At 44.0% G+C, this 18931-nt stretch overlaps 1 protein-coding gene across 2 annotated transcripts in view; it reads right to left on the reverse strand.

Moving 5' to 3' along the window:
• Positions 1-1200: 1200 nt before the first annotated feature.
• LOC137414321 (SH2 domain-containing adapter protein F) overlaps positions 1201-18931 on the reverse strand; it is a 69395-nt gene continuing 51664 nt past the window's right edge. Inside the window, exons 8-11 of one of the 2 annotated variants that reach the window (XM_068099815.2) lie at positions 12425-12526; positions 2448-2558; positions 2012-2253; positions 1201-1345 (exon numbers count right to left, since the gene is read on the reverse strand). In XM_068099815.2, the coding sequence (XP_067955916.1) occupies positions 12492-12526 (35 nt within the window). In that variant the 3' untranslated portion in view covers positions 1201-1345; positions 2012-2253; positions 2448-2558; positions 12425-12491. Of the gene's footprint in view, positions 1346-2011; positions 2254-2447; positions 2559-12424; positions 12527-18532; positions 18613-18931 lie in introns of those variants that run through there. The other variant, XM_068099814.2, reaches the window with a different exon arrangement.

Genomic DNA, 18931 nt, shown 5'->3' on the forward strand with positions numbered 1-18931 from the left:
AAAGCGAATCGGCTTGTTCTTGTCACCTAACCAACTCGTCCACCAAGTTTATTCATAACCCTTCCTTAACTTTTTTAAATATCATGTTATATATATATATATTTTTTTCACCCGATCTCTCACTGGTGAAGAATCACCTAAAAGTTAAATAATTCACATATCTGAATCCATATTCAGATCTTCACCAAAATCGAATCTATTTGTCATTGTCAGACACCCAACCTGTCCACCAAGTTTCGTCCAAATCCATCCATAACTTTTCGAGAGATCCTGCTATGCATCGTTTTTGGCCCCATCTCCCAAGAGTGAAGAATCACTTAAAAATTTCTAGTAGCCGGATCCGAATCGGGATCTTCACCAAAATCTAATTATTTCGTTCTTGTCACATACACTACCTCTCTGCCAAATTTCGGCCGAATCCGTCCACAACTTTTTGAGATATCTTCACAGACAAACAAACAGACAGGGGTGAAAACTTTACCTCCATACCTTCGGAGGTGGAGGTAACAATACAGATAAATGAGGCAACCAACAACAAACAATCCCCTTAACCCACTGCCGACCATGCTCCCACAGTAACAAAGAACAATCGTTCCTCAGGGCCCACATCTCTTTGACAAGTTAATGTGCTGGATAATGATCTTCAAAAGGGGTGTTTAAAACACACACACACACACACACACACACACACACACACACACACACACACACACACACACACACACACACACACACACACACACACACACACACACACACACTCGCGCACACTCACACACTCGCACGCACACACTCACTCTCTCTCTGTCTTTTACTATTATAGACTAGCTGAAGTGCCCAGCATTGCAGGAGGGGTGGCGGAGGGGATGGGAAGGGGAAGGGAGAGATATACAGTGTATATTTTTTATGGGGGGGACGACGAATCTTTGACAGGCCCGTGATGGGGGTGGGAAGTGGGGTGGGAGGAGAGGGGAATGAGGACAATTTTACCCGTGCGAAGAGTGCTTTTACCTCAGTATTGCTCAGGAAAAATGAGGGATTGTAAAACCCTCTGCCGCAACCACCGCTACACGGTACACATCTACATAGATCATGTTACCCCACCCCCCACACACACAATGCTGTATTTTTACCCAGAGTTGGAGTTTGTAACTTAAAATATATGCGGCTGTGCATAGAACACATACAAACAAACAGAGAGAGATTTTTGTCTTTTATTATTATAGATTATGTACTCGATGAATATTATTTATTCATAATAATGAAATCAATTGTGAGCGACCATTATCCGGCCAAGACCGAGGGTAACGAGGTCGAACCCGTTCATTCCTGATACGTGGCCCACCTGTAACCATGAACCCACACATACAGAAAACAGAATTTTTGGAATGCTGGTGGAATTTTCCATGCAATCATCACGTGACTTTGTTAAACCATTCTCCATGGGAAGGCGCTCCTAATGCTCAAAGTTTCGTGTTAATCGCTCGAGCGGTTGGAGAGAAACAAATATAAAAGCGAATAAAGGTGCAAAAGTGAGGGCCTCGGCCTACGTTCCACATTATTCTATACTACAAGCGAGATGTTTGTCTGTGTCTGTATGTGTCGCCATTTTATCAAAGATGGCCGAACGGATTTTGGTCAAACTTTCAGAGGCTCATCGGTGAGTGCCGAGGAGTGTTTAGGCCCCAAAAAAATTTGAAATTAAAAATTACATTTCTTTTTAATCGCCTTAATGTGTTTACACCTTTGTAGCTTTGTGAAAAGTGATATTAAAGGATTGCCGACCCCATTCCTTCAGTGGGTGTAGGGAAGTGTTGTAGGCCCCACCAAAAAAATAAAATAAAAAGTACCATGATTGATTAATGAATGAATTAACTAAAAATAAAACATTATTTCTTCAAAATACCACAAGGGCGAGAACAGCACCGGGCAGCGCCAGGTATCCCGACTCGAAAATGATAAATCGATGATCCTTTAACGTTTTAAGTGACGTCATCATCATCAGACGTACCTGTCGGGTTTGTGGGTTGGTTCCCCACTTCGTGCTATTTCAACTTTACACCTGCAGAGGGCATCGTTGCAACAGTTTCAGGTTATGAGATGCTCAAAGCACCGGCACACAATGACCTGTGTCCACATTTGAAATATTCTTACCTTTGAGCCCATACATTTCTGACGTCATTTTCGGCCACATCCCACATACTAGAAAGTCTACACCCCCTTCAAATTTTCCACCTTTTGTTGCCTTATAACCTGGAATTAAATCAGACATGTTCCACCTTTATTTACACATCGTGACCCACAACTTCCAAGTGAAAAACAAATTCTACAAATTTAAAATTAGTCAGAAAATTGATTAAAAATACAAAACTCGAATATCTTGGTTGGATAAGTGTCCACCCCCCTTATAATAGCAATTGTAAATTAGCTCAGGTGTAACCAATCACCTTCAAAATCACACACCAAGTTGATCGACAGGTAGCAGCCTCCTCACTCTCTGCCCCTCCATTCCTCATCCCTCAGATCGGCAGTCTGCAGCCTCCTCACTCTCTGCAGACCTGGACAAAATCACAGACTGGTCAAACAAGTGGAACATGTCTTTCAATCCTGACAAATCTCACACTCTCACTATGTCTCTCCGAAAAGACCGACTGGACAACCCTCCCATCTACTTTCTCAACAATCTTCTCCAAGAAGTTCTGTCCCTCAAGCTTTTGGGTCTCACTATCTGCCATGATCTTTCTTGGGAAAACCACATTTCCAAGCTGGCCTCCAAAGCCAGTCGCCGACTGGGCATCCTCCGTCGTGCGAAGTCCTTCCTTGGCACACCTGAGCTCCTCAACACATACAAGGCTTTCATCCGCAGCTCAATGGAATACTGCTCTCCCCTCTGGGCTGGTGCTCCTGCCTCACACATAGCTCGGCTTCACGCTGTTGAAACCAAAGCATTCAGAATCATTGGAATCTTCCGCGATGACGCTATCTACGAGGGCCTTTCACTTAATCACCGCAGGCAGGTAGGTGGTCTTTCCGTCTTCTACCGACTCCTCTCCGGCCTTGCCCCCCCAGCTCTCTCTGGGTTCTGTCCCCCAAATATTCCTTCAGGTCGCACAAGATCTGCCTGCAACCCTCTTTTGGTTAAACTGCCAAAATCAAGACTTTCTGCTCACCTTCACTCCTTCATTCCTCTTTTCTCCCGCCTCTGGAACAAACTCCCTCACTCTCTTCAATCCCACTCCACCCTCCAGGTCTTTAAAACAGCTGTTCACCACCATCTCTTATCTTCCCCCATCCAAAACCTTGATCTTTTCTACCCCCGCTAAAACACCCCAAATCCGCCTCTTTCATTCCCCAAATTATTTCTTGAAATTCCTAGAAGTGTTCATTTGCTTTATACCGTGTACCCCTCCCTCCTCCCCCAGCCCTCCCCCTTCCACAGATCTACGTGCGTCCCTGTTCTCTTCTGTTGTGCTCGTGTGCTTCCCTCTCTTCCTTCTCCTCCTCTCTTCCCCTCTTGTCTCCCACTCCCTGCATTGCATGTTTTATGTGTCTGTGCATGTTTTCATGTTCAATGTGTTGGCTTTTACATGAGCCTCGACTCTGTATACAAAACAAAAAGTAGAGTGCATCTTCCGTCAGTATTGCGCGGCGCAGCTACAAAGGTATCAACCCAACGGTGCAATGTCGATAACAAAGGTAATTTCGGTTATAAAACACCGATTCGGAGAAGAACAGCAGAGCAAGGTTATTCAAGTTCAGCTCGCAGGTCGAAAACGTAAACTCCATGAGATTATTGGGGAATTGGCACAGGACATTGACACAGTGGGGATCACGAATTCGGGCATGGAAGGGTCTGCCCAGGAAAGCCTCACCCTGGATCATTTCATCCAGGCCCGGACCTCATGGTTCACCTGTCCTTATGGCTCCCAATCACTATGGGCCAGGCAGGTGGGCTCTGCAAACAACGGCAGGTTCAGGGAAGGGATCGCCCTGAGTGCGGCGAACCTGGAGAGAATGGTCTGGGAAATGATGCACCCGCATCTAAGAAGATCTGGGCCATGGCAGGTGGCTCCAGTGATGGCATCGCATAGCCCATCTGGGAATGCCCTAACGCAGAACTACAGTGGGAGAAATTTGGAATTTTCAAGGCATACTGCTTACCTGGTGAGTTCTCACCTGCGCCACGAAAGGTAGATAGAGGTTATGTTTCCACCTGTGTCTGTCTGTTTGTAAACAGGATATCTCAAAAGGTTGTGGACGGATTCAGCCGATATTTGGTGGAGAGGTTGGGTTTGTGACAAGGACGAAATGATTCGATTTTGAAGATCCGTATCCGGGTCAAGAGCTGAGAATTTTAAGTGATTCTTCAACATTAGGCGATGGCGCCAAAAATGATTTACAGCAAAATATCTCAAAAAGTTGTTGATGATTTGTGACTAAACTTGGTGGATGAGTTGGGTAAGTGCCAAGAACAAGCCGATTCGATTTTGGTTCACATCCGAATCCAGATCCGACCTATCAGTGGATACAAAACATAAACTCTTCACCCTGACAGAGGTTTATATTCTCTACCGAGTGCTGTTCTAGTTACCCTGCGCTCGCGAAGCGAAAAGCGAGGTTAAGCATTCATGTGCGTACGTGTGCCGTGTGCCGTACGTGTCTGCATTTTTAAAATTCATTTTCTCGGCAACCGTTGGTCCGATTGACATGAAATTTTCACCGTAGGAGCGCCTCCTCCTTTAAAATATTTTACTGCTTATTATGACGTCATAGGTCACGTGGTGCAGGCGCCATCTTGGAAAAACGTCACACCTCTATATCTCTGAAACCACTCCATGGAAAAAAATTGAGACCGGGTCATTGTCACCGACTCCCCATGGGGAATAAGATATGTTAATGATGATGTCATCGGTGCCTTCGTTATGACGTCATAATTCGACAAATACAACACATCCATCCGATCATTATTAATTTATTTTCAGCAACTGTTGGTCTGATGGACACGAAATTTTCACCATAGGAACGCCTCCACCTTTAGAATATTTTAATGATAATCATGACGTCATACGTCATGTGTTACAGGCGCCATCTTGGAAAAACCGAAAAATGTTGCACCTCTATCTCCAAAACCGCTGCAGAGAAAAAATTGAAACGTGGCTCATTGTAAAGAACTTCATGTAGGGAATAGGTGTTGTTAACGATGACGTCATTGGTGCCATAATTATGACGTCATAATTCGACAGGGATAACGCTTATTCTGATCAGTTTGAAATTTATTGAGCATGATCTATGCAACAATTATATTAGAGAATATAAATTTATGATGTCACCGCTGACGTGGTCTGGCAGCCATATTGGATCAAAGAAAAGAAATGTTCAAAAACAGAAGAGTTGGCTCGCAACAAGTTAACTGCGCAGGTAAGTATTCTATGAATACCATCTAGTTTTAATTGTGACGGCCTGGGTCACGTGTCGTGGGACTGCAGAGCCCTGCGCAGGGACAGACTCCGGCAGCCTGGACTACCGGCTCTGCCCAGAACAGACCGGACTAGCCAAAGACCCACAACCCTCGTTTTCACCCCATAGACCTGTAACTACTGCTGGAAGATACACTTTAGACCCCTTTAGACCTTTTGAGACCCTTCAGACCTTTTGAGACCCTTCAGACCTTTTGAGACCCTTCAGACCTTTTAAGACGCTTTAAACCTTTTAAGACCCTTTAGAGTTTAGACCTTTTAAGACGCTTTAAACCTTTTAAGACCCTTTAGAGTTTAGACCTTTTAAGACGCTTTAGACCTTTTGAGACCCTTTATACCTTTTAAGATGCTTTAAACCTTTTAAGACCCTTTAGACCTTGTGAGACCCTTTAGACCTTTTGAGACCCTTTAGACCTTTTAAGAACCTTTAGACCTTTTGAGACCGTTTAGACCTTTTAAGACGATTTAAACCTTTTAAGACCTTTTAAACCTTTTGAGACCCTTCAGACCTTTTAAGACACTTTAGACCTTTTGAGATGCTTTAAACCTTTTAAGACCCTTTAGACCTTTTGAGGCCCTTTAAACCTTTTAAGACCCTTTAGATATTTTGAGACGCTTTAAACCTTATAAGACCTTTTGAGACCTTTTAGACCTTTTGAGATGCTTTAAACCTTTTAAGACCCTTTAGACCTTTTGAGACCCTTTAAACCTTTTAAGACCCTTTAGATATTTTGAGACGCTTTAAACCTTATAAGACCTTTTGAGACCTTTTAGACCTTTTAAACCCACTTAGACCACCTGCTTGAGCCTTTTGACCCCTAAAAACCTTTATACCCTTTAAACCCCTTGATCCACATTAGACTCCTTTAACCCATTTCGACCCTAATGATTGGAAAATACCCTTTAGACCTCTAGACTCCCTAAGACTCTTTGAAACACTTACAGCTTTACATCATTTAGACCTGTAGCACCCTTTACATGCACACCACACAAACACCTATAGTCTTCTTGTAATACACAAGACCAGACCTTTTCAACAAGTAATGTGCAATCTGCAGCCACCTGGAGGATATCTGGAGGATATCTGGAGCCACCTGGAGGATACCTGGATACCTGGAGGATATCTGGAGCCACCTGGAGGATAGGTACTCTGCTAGTTCGAACAGAATTTGCATATTGGGTTACTGAATTGTTTCACCAATCAAAACCGAGAACCACATTGTTTATTTGGATTTCACTAGTATCGTGATATGCAGGACATCTTGTTTGTCTGTCTGCGAGCAGGATATCTAAAAAAAAGTTGGGACAGATTCAGACAAAACTTGGTGGATGAGTTGGGCAGGTGACAAGAAGAAGACGATTAGATTTTGCTGTGTGACAAGGACTAATGGTACGGATGTAGATCCGGCCTATCAGTGGGTACAAAAGGTAAACTGTTCGGCCTGGTGGAGGTATGTGCTCCACCGAGTGTCGCTCTCGTTCCTTCTATTTTCCGGCTCTTCCAAGAGTCTCGAATTAATGTACCAAAAATGTCTTCTTTAAATTTTCAATAATTCATTGGTACATTCAACCAAGCAATCAAACTCCAAAATGCAAGGCCTATCATAGAGATTGACAGCAATCATTCATTATTAGAGAGAGAAAAACACCTGTTCCATCCCACAACCCCAAGGCTCGTCGCTTGAGAACGAACAACCACAGGTGCGAGAGAAAGTCAAAGTTTCACGAAATAAAAGTGGGAACTTTCCAATGCAAACACTATTTAGAGCTTGTACTGTAACGTCGAGGCACAATGTCGGAAGCACAGGAGTTTGAATCGCTCGACTTCCTGATCCCCTGTGATGAAAACCTTCCAAAAAGGCCTCACACCCACCCTCTTACATCCAGAAACAATGAGCGGATACAAATCCACAGTAAACAACCTTCAGCGACTGCAGAGCGCAGCAGGATGGAGGTGATGGAGTTGCCCTTACACGTTTCCGTGGCACGACAATCAGAATCATCAATTCCTTTCTCCACTAAACATGGATGACAATCTACTGCAGATCCGCAGAAGATGCCTTGTGTCGGTTTAGTTCGCTCTTCTTCTTCTTCCTCTTCCTCTTCTATATACCTCCTGTTCTTCCTTTATTCTCCTGTTAAATCCTCTTTTCTATTTTATCAATCCTCTAGTACACACAACCACAATTCAGACGATGGAGGAGATGAAGTTCCTGCTTTTCAAAAAACGCGCACACGTTAAGGAACCAGTCAAGTCGACTCGGGGGGAGATGATTGACAGCAAGGCTGGTTACCTGTTGAGCGCACAAATGAGGACATGCTGTCACGCGGCAAAGGGCAAGCCATGACCTTTGCTCCCGGGAACTCCACCTTCCACAGCCTTTGAGCCCCCAAGTCTCCGTCCCACTTGTGCGGATTAAAAGGCGGAACGCCGGACCGTTCGACGCTGTTGAAATGCGCTGAGGATCAAGAGACAACTTGTCTGTCTGTCCGTGCCATCGTTGAAGTCTGCACCGGAAGCAGAATCGGTTACGCTGAAGCCAGGACAAACTGTGCCAGATGTCGCTAGGTGAGCGGAGCAATGATTGGTCGAACACGAGGCACAGGTACGAGAACAAACAAGCCAAGAGGTCCCTAGCTTGGGGAGACAGCTCCACTCCTGACGCACACGTCTGTCTCTTGCTTTCCCTTCAATATTTCATCATTTGCTTCCTGTTTCAGGATTGACACACGTCCGTCGACATTCGCCGGGGTGAGTCAAGGGCCGATCCAACGGCTTGCCCCGTTTCGTTTCATTCTCTCTGTTGGTTTGATTTATTGCGTAAGATTAGACAGACAGGAAGGTGGGTCCGTAATTAGACAGTGCATACTCAAAGGTTCCACTTGGTCGTACATAACAAAATAGGTACGTTCGGTACGTTCCCCAATTGGCATCAACAACCCACCGGAAAGGTAATATTTGTAAAAGAGCAGGGACCCTGCCAGGTTTGGTGATATAAATTGGCGTCCAAATTTTCTTACCAACCCGATGGGCCGCGGACTTATCCGCGGCACGGCAGCCTGCAGGGCCGGAGTTTCGGAGGAGTCCGAGAAGTCCCCCTCGTGGTGAACCCCAAACCAAGAGTCAGTGACAATATATACAGAGCGAACCCCCTAACTTGACGAGGCAGCGGGGTACAGATCGGGGCCCATCACAGTCCTTGCTGCAAGACCTGCCAGCAACAAGTGTCACCTGCCACGCAAAGTCATCGTCTCTGCCATTGCTGTTGTAATCCTCAACAAGAGTGACTGGCCCAAGACCAAGAAGAAGGCCTATTTGGCCGAAATCCTGTCGCCAATAAAAATCGTCCTGAAGCTACGTCCGCAACTCATTTAATTTCTTCCAGTTATATATTTTATACAAATGAGGCACCTTGTCCGTAGTGTGGACTTTCTGCTTTTTCTCAGTTATATATGTTGGAACCCATCTGTGGATCGGTCCCATCGGCCGATGGGTCTGACCCATCTGTGGATGCACGAGAAATGACAATGCAGACCCATCGGCCGATGGGTCTGCGCCATCTGCGGATGTGTTGTTCACCTTGAAGGAATGTGTATGCATCAATGGTGGATGAGTATGTTTATTTGAACCTAAAAATATTATCTTATTTTTATCTTATCGACAAACGGTTATCGACAAACCACATGTCACGGACTGCTTTATAAACATTTATGACATAAATTGCTTATTTTTAGGTTCAAATAAACATACTCATCCACCATTGATGCATACACATTCCTTCAAGGTGAACAACACATCCGCAGATGGCGCAGACCCATCGGCCGTTGGGACCGATCCACAGATGGGTTCCAACATATATATTATAAAACAGGAATGTCCATCTGTCTGTCAGTCCCCAAACTACTCCCTCAGTTTTGGGGCTAGCCCCGCCAAACCTTCTGTGGAACGTTTTGGGGTCCCAGCTGATGTTGTAAGGTAGGTAGGAGGTTTCAAAAATTCCTCCAAAAAATTATGATTTTGAAATGAACTCAATACAAACCTGCCACGAATCCGGAAGTGGACAGATGACGGCAATGAGCTGGTTTGATAATATCTCAATACAATCTTCATGTAAAACAGTATTTTGTTAAGGTATCAATTTATGATTGGAATGATGCTTGGAATTGTCAATACAATTACGATTTTAAATTCGTAATTGTGTTCACCCAACCATACGGAACTACTTCACATCCGGATTTAAATATTTGTTTATGTCACGATTGTTGGTAAAAGTTTATTTTTTATGTTAATGTTATTTAATATGTGATTGGAGTTATGCTGTTTAGAATGAAAATAGAGATATTGAGTTCAAGTGAATGACGAAATGACATGAGGGTTTCTACTTTCTAACCGACATTCGCCGATTGCCATATGCAGATTCGCCATTGACTGGTTGTAGAACCATTCAAACAGGTACGTTTTTCGTAGAAGTCCTTCACGAACCTGCTGTCTATTCTTGATGTTCGACGACAGGTGGCACAGGAATGTGGAAGTTATTAGTTCATTGTTTAGCATTCACCGTGTCCGCATTGTTTGCCGTCTTTTGGCTCCCCACCCGTGCGTAGCACGGTTACCTCGCTAGTATATGTAGTTAAGGGTGCCGGAGCGGAATCCCACTCCTGGCACCAACGTGTTACGGTGCTCGGACAGGAATTCCGCTCCAATACACCGAATGTGTTATGGCCTGGGGTTCGGATTTACTGTGAGGGGGTTAACCTCCGTTCCCTCCTGAACTTACCGGACCTGCCGCTGCCGCGCACGAATAACTTCGTCCTTAGAAGGTTGTGAATTAGCAACTATGAACGCCGATTGGTCCGTCGTGTGATAGCTTACCTTTACCACGTGACAGTCCCAATCGGGGAACGCACCGTATCCTCCGGTGGTACACCAATTTATATGGCCGAGCGAAAAATGTTGGTAACCGCCGGAGTAATGGTAATGTCGTTACGGCCGATATTAACCTGGGCGTGGGCAATGGCAGATCAATGAAGGGAAAGACTTTCACGGGCAGAGAGAAAGGAAAACGTTTAACAATTTGATTTATTTACAAATATTTACAATGTAATTATTCAATAGGAAAGAAAACCAGACGAGAGCAGGAACTTATCTTATTCTATGCCTTATTACGATTACTACAAATAAACACCACATGGGCGCAGCACACTTTCACGGGGGAGGGGAGTGGAACGAACAAACGAACGTAGGAAACCTGATAGCACAAAGGCTACGATGCTCCGGATGCCTCTCCTCACGACGCCCCCCCCCCCCCCCGTCCCATTGCCGCCACCGAGCAGTACGAACGGGTAATGACGATCACAACGCGGACAGGCAAGCGTGAAGTCTGAATGGAAGAGTGACCCAGGCCAACATAGGAGCACACGTGTTTGGTCAACAATCCAGGCCCCAAGAGTGGAGCACATGTGCTCAGTGAACCCAGCAGAGTGATAGGCCCAAAGTCGACAGAGACAGGTCCAGAGTGGAGCAATATTGCAGGCACGTGGTGAGTGTACAAGAGACAGGCCCAGACTCGAATATGCAGATGTAGAGGCCTGCGAGAGGGAGACCAGCCAAGAACAAAGTGTCCACGTGCTCAGTGGGGCGAGAGAGAGAATCAATACAGGCACGTGTTAGGTCCACAGTGTTCAAGAACCAAGAGAGTGCAAAAACGTCTTCAAAATCCCTTTGTTCACCCTCGCCGAGGGTGTGGAGAAATATTTGATGTCTCCTGGCTCCCTATTGGTGGAGACCGTTACTCCGGCCCACAAGTTCCCCCAAAGTAATTTTCACCCTGATTGGTGGGTTTCTGAACCTGGACACCATGGTGTGCCTTCGAGCCTGGGGCATTATCCCTTATGGGTGGAGGACCTCTTTCCTTTTCCCCAACGCATGAAGACATAATAACCCGACATAAGTGAAAGGGACTGAGATAATGGTCTGCTCTGAAATAACTATTCTAAGGGACCTGTATGGTGGTTGCCAATTACTTTTTAGTGGTTTCCCAAAACCGCAATACTATAATATATATATATATATGCTATAATGTATATGCTATAATGTATAATATTATATACAATCCTCACCCACTTACTTGCTTCAGAGTGATTTGTGTTGTGGGGATAATTAGGCCTGATCGAAATATTTATTTTAGTGTCCATTTGTGTGATTACGGTAGTTTACATCAATCTGTGCAAATCTATGACTAAAAGGTTACCTGTTGAAGTCAGAAGCACACAACTGTATAATGGGTCCCAAAATAAATCACGATGAAACAAATAAGTGGTGAGGATTCTATTAGTGTGAGGAAGTGGTGAGGATCTCCCTTTCCCTCCCACAGATCTCCCGATGTCCCTGTTCTCTGCTGTTGTACTTGTGTGCTTCCCTCTCTCTCCCCATCTTGTCTCCCGCTCCCTTTATTGTATGTATTGTGTGTCCGTTTATGTTGTTTTTTTTGTGTGCTTCATGTTAGCGCTTACACGAGCCTCGATCTTGTATACAAAAAAAAAAAAAAATCAGGTTACAAAATACAAGCAACGGTACACGGTGGCCTAAAGATGAGGACAATGAAATGGAATCCAAGCCTAAAGGTGAAGACAATGAAATGGAATCCAAGCCTAAAGGTGAAGACAATGAAATGGAATCCAAAGCTAAAGGTGAGGACAATGGAATGGAATCCCAGCATGAAGTCACCAGTTCAAAACCTGCTGAACGCAGCCATTCAGTATTAACCATTAAAATTCTAAACTGGAAATAAAGTTGGTCCCGGGAGAATTATTATGTTGCTATCGGACTGTTGGGCGAAACGCCATCACTGATTTTCAGAGTTATGGTGGAATCTATCTGATCTGGTGTACATGGTGTGCCAGTGCATATGCCGCATGCATGCCAACGACTCACATCTAAACCCTACCTTCAACGAGGCCAAATAAGTGTCTGTGCAGGATGCTTTCCTATCACATCCGCTCAAGTAAAATGATTCATGGACCAGCAACGTTTTCAGGTTCCCAGGCCTCTGTTGTCACAAACCGAAGAAGGAATTCCCGGTCTCAATCAGATGCTTCAGGTACTACATACATCATCATTCCACCAAAACATGAAATGAATGCGTCAACAAATTATCACAACGACAGTACCTTCAGATTAGCAAAATTATGTTAGCTCTTTCTTATACGAACCTCGACCAAGCATACAAAAAATAAAATAATTATGTTAAATCATTCACCAACACTTTGGCACACCATGTGAGGTTTGCCCTCGGCTCTGTGCCATGGCCGAGAGAGTTGGCAGCAGGGAGATTATCTTGCCATGACCTCAGGAATTAAGGGACACAGCATGTACTGGCTTTCAACAAGCCTGGCCAACTGGAAGAACGAGTCACACAGGAGTGAAGAGATAGCAGCCCATTTTAAGGGCATTCACGTGATGTTTGGTCTTTCCTGGTTGTGACGAGTTCCCAGGTAAAGGATATTATGAACAGAGGAATTTCAATTCATCAACATATCTTCACTCAGTCTATACATGACATTAGTGATGGAGGTAACTTAAAAAAAAAAACAACTAGAAAGAGCAATCAGATTGCAAACCCTCGCCAGGATGTAATTTCAGTGGTTTTTAAGGATTTATGTTAAAAAACATATGGCGGCCGAACCACGTGACCGATGATGTCATTATTTTCCCCCTAAATTAATTTATTCCTAGATTATGCTCAAGAAATTTCATCTTGATCGGATAAAGTTTTGTACTCGTCAAATTAGGACGTCATAATGGTGGCACCTATGACATCATCATTAACATATTTTATTCCCCATGGAGAGATCTTTACAATGAGCAATGTCTCAATTTATTCTATTCAGCACTTTTGGAGATAGAGATGTGCAAAGCTTTTCGGTTTTTCCAAGATGGCAGCCGAACCACGTGACCTATGACATCTAATTTTTTTTTTTCTCCACAAATTTTTGCCGACGTGGCGCTCAAGAAATTTCATCTTGATAGGATGAAGTTTTGTACTTGTCGAATTATGACGTCATAATGGAGGCACCTATGACATCATAAACATATTTTATTCCCCATGGACAGTTCTTTACAATGAGCCATGCCACAATTTTTTCTATTCAGCACTGAGATACAGAGGTGCAAAGTTTTTCGGTTTTTCCAAGATGGCGGCCGAACCACGTGACCTATGACGTCATAATTAACATTAAAAATTATGCATGTGGAGTTGCACCTTCAGTGAAAGTTTCCTGTCAATCGGACAAACGGTCGCAGAGAAAATCACATTTATTTTGTGCGGACAAACAGACAAAAGGACTCAAATGCAATACCCTCTCCTCAGGCGAGGGTAAAAAACAACAACTCACATTGCAACTTGTAATGAATACTGTACCATTATTTTTTCAGGACATGATAAGAGTTGAATACCAAAGAGAGATAAACATGACAAAGAAGAAAACGAATGCTGCTCATGAGCAATGATGGTCTCCACTTCCAAACTATGCAGCGTCACAAAATCGTTCCACATATTTGAGAAGGTGACGGATTACGGACGAATGCTCCCACAGATTTACAGATGGAGTATCCCCCAGAATTACGGACGAATGTTCCCACAAAATTAGACGGATTATCCCCCAAAAGTACGGACGAATGTTCCCCCAGAATTACGGACGAATGTTCCCCCAGAATTACGGACGAATGATTCCCCAGAATTACGGACCAATGTTCCTCCAGAATTACGGACAGATGATGCCCCAGAATTACGGATGAATGATGCCCCAGAATTATGGACAAATGATGCCCCAGAATTACAGACGGATTATCCCCCAGAATTACGGACGAATGTTCCCCCAGAATTACGGACGAATGATTCCCCAGAATTACGGACCAATGTTCCTCCAGAATTACGGACAGATGATGCCCCAGAATTACGGATGAATGATGCCCCAGAATTACGGACGAATGTTCCCCCAGAATTACAGACGGATTATCCCCCAGAATTACGGACGAATGTTCCCGCAGAATTACAGACGGATTATCCCCCAGAATTACGGACGAATGTTCCCGCAGAATTACAGACGGATTATCCCCCAAAATTACGGACGAATGTTCCCGCAGAATTACAGACGGATTATCCCCCAAAATTACGGACGAATGTTCCCACAGAATTACAGACGGATTATCCCCCAAAATTACGGACGAATGTTCCCACAGATTTACAGATGGATTATCCCCCAGAATTACGGACGAATGTTCCCGCAGAATTACAGACGGATTATCCCCCAAAATTACGGACGAATGTTCCCACAGAATTACAGACGGATTATCCCCCAAAATTACAGACGAATGTTCCCACAGAATTACAGACGGATTATCCCCCAAAATTACGGACGAATGTTCCCACAGAATTACAGATGGATTATCCCCCAAAATTACGGACGAATGTTCCCACAGAATTACAGATGGATTATCCCCCAAAAGTACGGACGAATGTTCCCCCAGAATTACAGACGAATGATCCCCCAGAATTACGGACCAATGTTCCTCCAGAATTACGGACAGATGATGCCCCAGAATTACGGATGAATGATGCCCCAGAATTATGGACGAATGTTCCCGCAGAATTACAGACGGATTATCCCCCAAAATTACGGACGAATGTTCCCGCAGAATTACAGACGGATTATCCCCCAAAATTACGGACGAATAATCTCCCAGCATTACGGACGAATATTCCCCCAGAATTACGGACATTTTATCCCCCATAATTATGGACGAATGATCCCCTAGAATTACAGAAGGATGATGTCCCAGAATTACAGACGAATGATCCCCCAGAATTACGGATTAATGTTCCCCCAGAATTACGGACGAATGTTCCCCCAGAGTTACGGACGGATGATCCCCTAGAATTACGGATGGATGATGCCCCAGTATTACGGACAGATGATCCCCCAGGTTTACGGACGGATTATCCCCCATAATTACAAAAGGATGATTACCCCCGAATTACAGACCAGATGATCCCCCAGAATTATAGACATTGATCGCCAAGATTTGCAGACAGATGATCCCAAAGAATTATAGACAATTATGACCCAGATTTAGAGACAGATGATGCCCCTGTATTACAGACATATGATGCCCCAGAATTACGGACAGATTATCCCCCAGAATTATGGACAGATGATCCCCCAGATTTACAGACGGATTATCCCACATAATTATGAACGGATGATTCCCCCCAAATTACAGACGGATGATCCCCCAGAATTATGGATAATGTTCGCAAAGATTTGCAGACAGATGATCCCAAAGAATAATAGACAATGATCCCCCAGAATTATAGACAATGATCACCAAGATTTAGAGACAGATGATGCCCCAGAATTACAGACGAATGATGCCCCAGAATTACAGATGGATTATCCCCCAGAATTATCGACGAATGATGCCCCAAAATTACAGACAGATGATGCCCCAGAATTACGGATAAATGATGTCCCAGAATTACGGACGAATGATGCCCCAGAATTACGGACGAATGATGCCCCAGAATTACGTAGGAATGATGCCCCAGAATTACGGACGAATGATGCCCCAGAATTACAGATGGATTATCCCCCAGAATTACGGACATATGATGCCCCAGAATTACAGACGAATGATGCCCTAGAATTACGGACGAATGATCCCGCAGAATTACGGCCGGATGATCCCCCAAAATTACGGACGAATGTTCCCCCAAGAGTTACGGATGGATGCTCCCCCAGTATTACGGACAGATGCCCCAGAATTACGGACGGATTATCCCCCAGCATTATGGACAGATGATCCCCCAGTTTTATGGACTTATTATCCCCCAGTATTATAGGCAATGATCACCCAGATTTACAGACAGTTGATCCCCCAGAATTATAGACAATGATTGCCCAGATTTAGAGAGATGAATCCCCCAGAATTATGGATGGATGAACCACCCAAATTGGACGGATGACCCCCCAGAACTATGGACACTTGACTTGAAAAAGTCACCCACATCGGGAGGGGCGCTGTGCCATACACATTTCGAAAGAATTGGGGTCCTTCTTCCATCCTGATTCCACAGGAATAGTTTTTCTTTTTACCCTCTAAAACCTTCCTGGGCACCTCCAGGTACAAGCACCAGTTTTCAGCTCATTCTGTCAAGGAGTGCATATATATATATATATATATATATATATATATATATATAAATATCAGATTTATAATTTAAGTTCTCCAGCCGAATGCGCCCACGCTGTGACGTCACCATCACGTACGTGCGCTTTGCCTGCCAAGCTCCAGAAGAGCCATCCGACCAGGTCGGTAACTGAGTTTTTGTATGCACTTATGACAGTATCTGAACTAAGATCTAAATTACGCACTGTTGGATGGCTCTTCCGGAGCTTGGCAGGCAAAGCGCACGTACGTGACATCACAGTGTGTGCTCATGAGGCTGGATAACGTAAATTATAATCTGATACTCCCGGTCGCATTAGGGCGACTCCATATGATGAGTGGATACCAGAGATAATGTACCGTGTGGCAGGCGGTGCTTGTCGCTCCCATTAAGATACAGCATAGGTGGATGGGATACCTTAATGGTGAACTTACTTTTCAAGATGTCTTAGAACCAAAAGTTCATTGGAATTATGTTGAAATTATTCTAGATTTTGTTAAAGTGACCTTTAAAAGAAACAAAAACCACATTTGACATTTCGAAACAAATAAATTGATCCTTGAAAGTGATGTAAACTGATATCGAACTCAATTCATGGACAGTACTGTGTTAAGCTTCTGTACGTTTTCCAGAAGTATCTCTTTATTTTGCACAATAGCGATTTTTTTTTTTAACAAAAACAAAAGTTAAATTACGACTGGGATTACGGACAGTAAAATTACAGTTCAGTACGTCGTGTAACCCCCACGAGCATTCAGGAGAGCACGTACACGTTGAGGCATGCTGTTCACGAGATGCGCCAAGGTTTGGACAGGAATTGCTTGCCATGCAGTGACAATAGCCTGCTGCAATTCACGCACAGAGGTCGGCTGCTGGTGCAAGTGGTCGATTTGACGCGTTAATTCTGCCCACAGGTTCTCTATCGGATTCATATCCGGGGACATGGCAGGCCACTCCATATGCTCTACACCACGGTCAACAAGAAAGTGTTGGATCATGCGAGCACAATGAGGCCGTGCATTGTCATCTTGGAAGACAAAGTTTCCTCGAAAGGCTGCACGAGCAAATGGAAGCAATGTTTCTTCCAGAATGGCCCTGTACTTGAACTGGTTCAGGTTTCCATTCAGAACAACCAGGTCAGTTTTGCCCCCTGCATGAAAAGCAGCCCAAACGGTCACCCCACCACCTTGGACTCTTGGCACTATACAATGTTTGTTGTAGGCTTCATGCACTTGTCTGCGCACTCGGACGCGTCCATCTTGACGATAGACCAGAAATCTAGACTCGTCACTGAAGGTCACGTGATTCCAGTGTCCTGGCTGCCATTGACGCTGCTCTCTGGCCCACTGCAATCGGCGCTGGCGGTGTTGTCTGGTCAGGCATGGCTTTCTCAGGGGACGCCTGGCACGATAGCCTGCTTGAACCAGTCGTTGGTTGACTAGCCTTCTGGATACAGGCACATTTGTCAGTTGCTGCCACTCAGCCCTAAGCCGACTAGCTGACTTGGTACGGCCATTGCGGACGAACCGGTGCAGCTGGCGATCATCCCTCCTTGTGGTTCTGCGTGGACGTCCTGGCCTCGGTATTGGAGTAGGGACACCCCTCTGAGCATTTTGTTTCAGGATCTTTGACACCTGACCTTGAGTGATGCCATACTGCCGAGCAATAGCATGCTGTTTCATGCCGTAATTTCGTAAAGCCACTACTCCATGACAAACAGCATTGTCGAGTTGACGGACCATCTCCAGAGGAAGCGGCAATAACTTTTGGAGACGTGCAGCAGTTGTTTTCCACTAATACAGAACGCAACAAACCTTGTATACCCGACTGTGAAGCCAATCATCAAATGCACCTGTCCGTACATTTTGCCACGCCACCTGTGATATAATCCTGTTGTTGACTTCTTGCTGCGACAGACAATCAGTGACATGGTTCTTTTAACAAATATATCACCAAAGTGTAAAAGAAACTCACCAGATTGATATACTGAGTTAAGAAAGTAAATCCAAGTCAAGAAAAAAAAATATTCCATATTAAATGCCAAGTCTGTATATATATATATATATGTACATATATGTACATATATATATATATATATATATATATATATATATATATATATATATATATATATATATATATATATATATGTATATATATATATATATATATATATATATATATATATGTATATATATATATATATATATATATATATATATATAT

Source organism: Myxine glutinosa, chromosome 10 (genome assembly GCF_964187855.1).
Source record: "Myxine glutinosa chromosome 10, kmMyxGlut1.1, whole genome shotgun sequence".
Lineage (NCBI taxonomy): Eukaryota > Metazoa > Chordata > Myxini > Myxiniformes > Myxinidae > Myxine > Myxine glutinosa.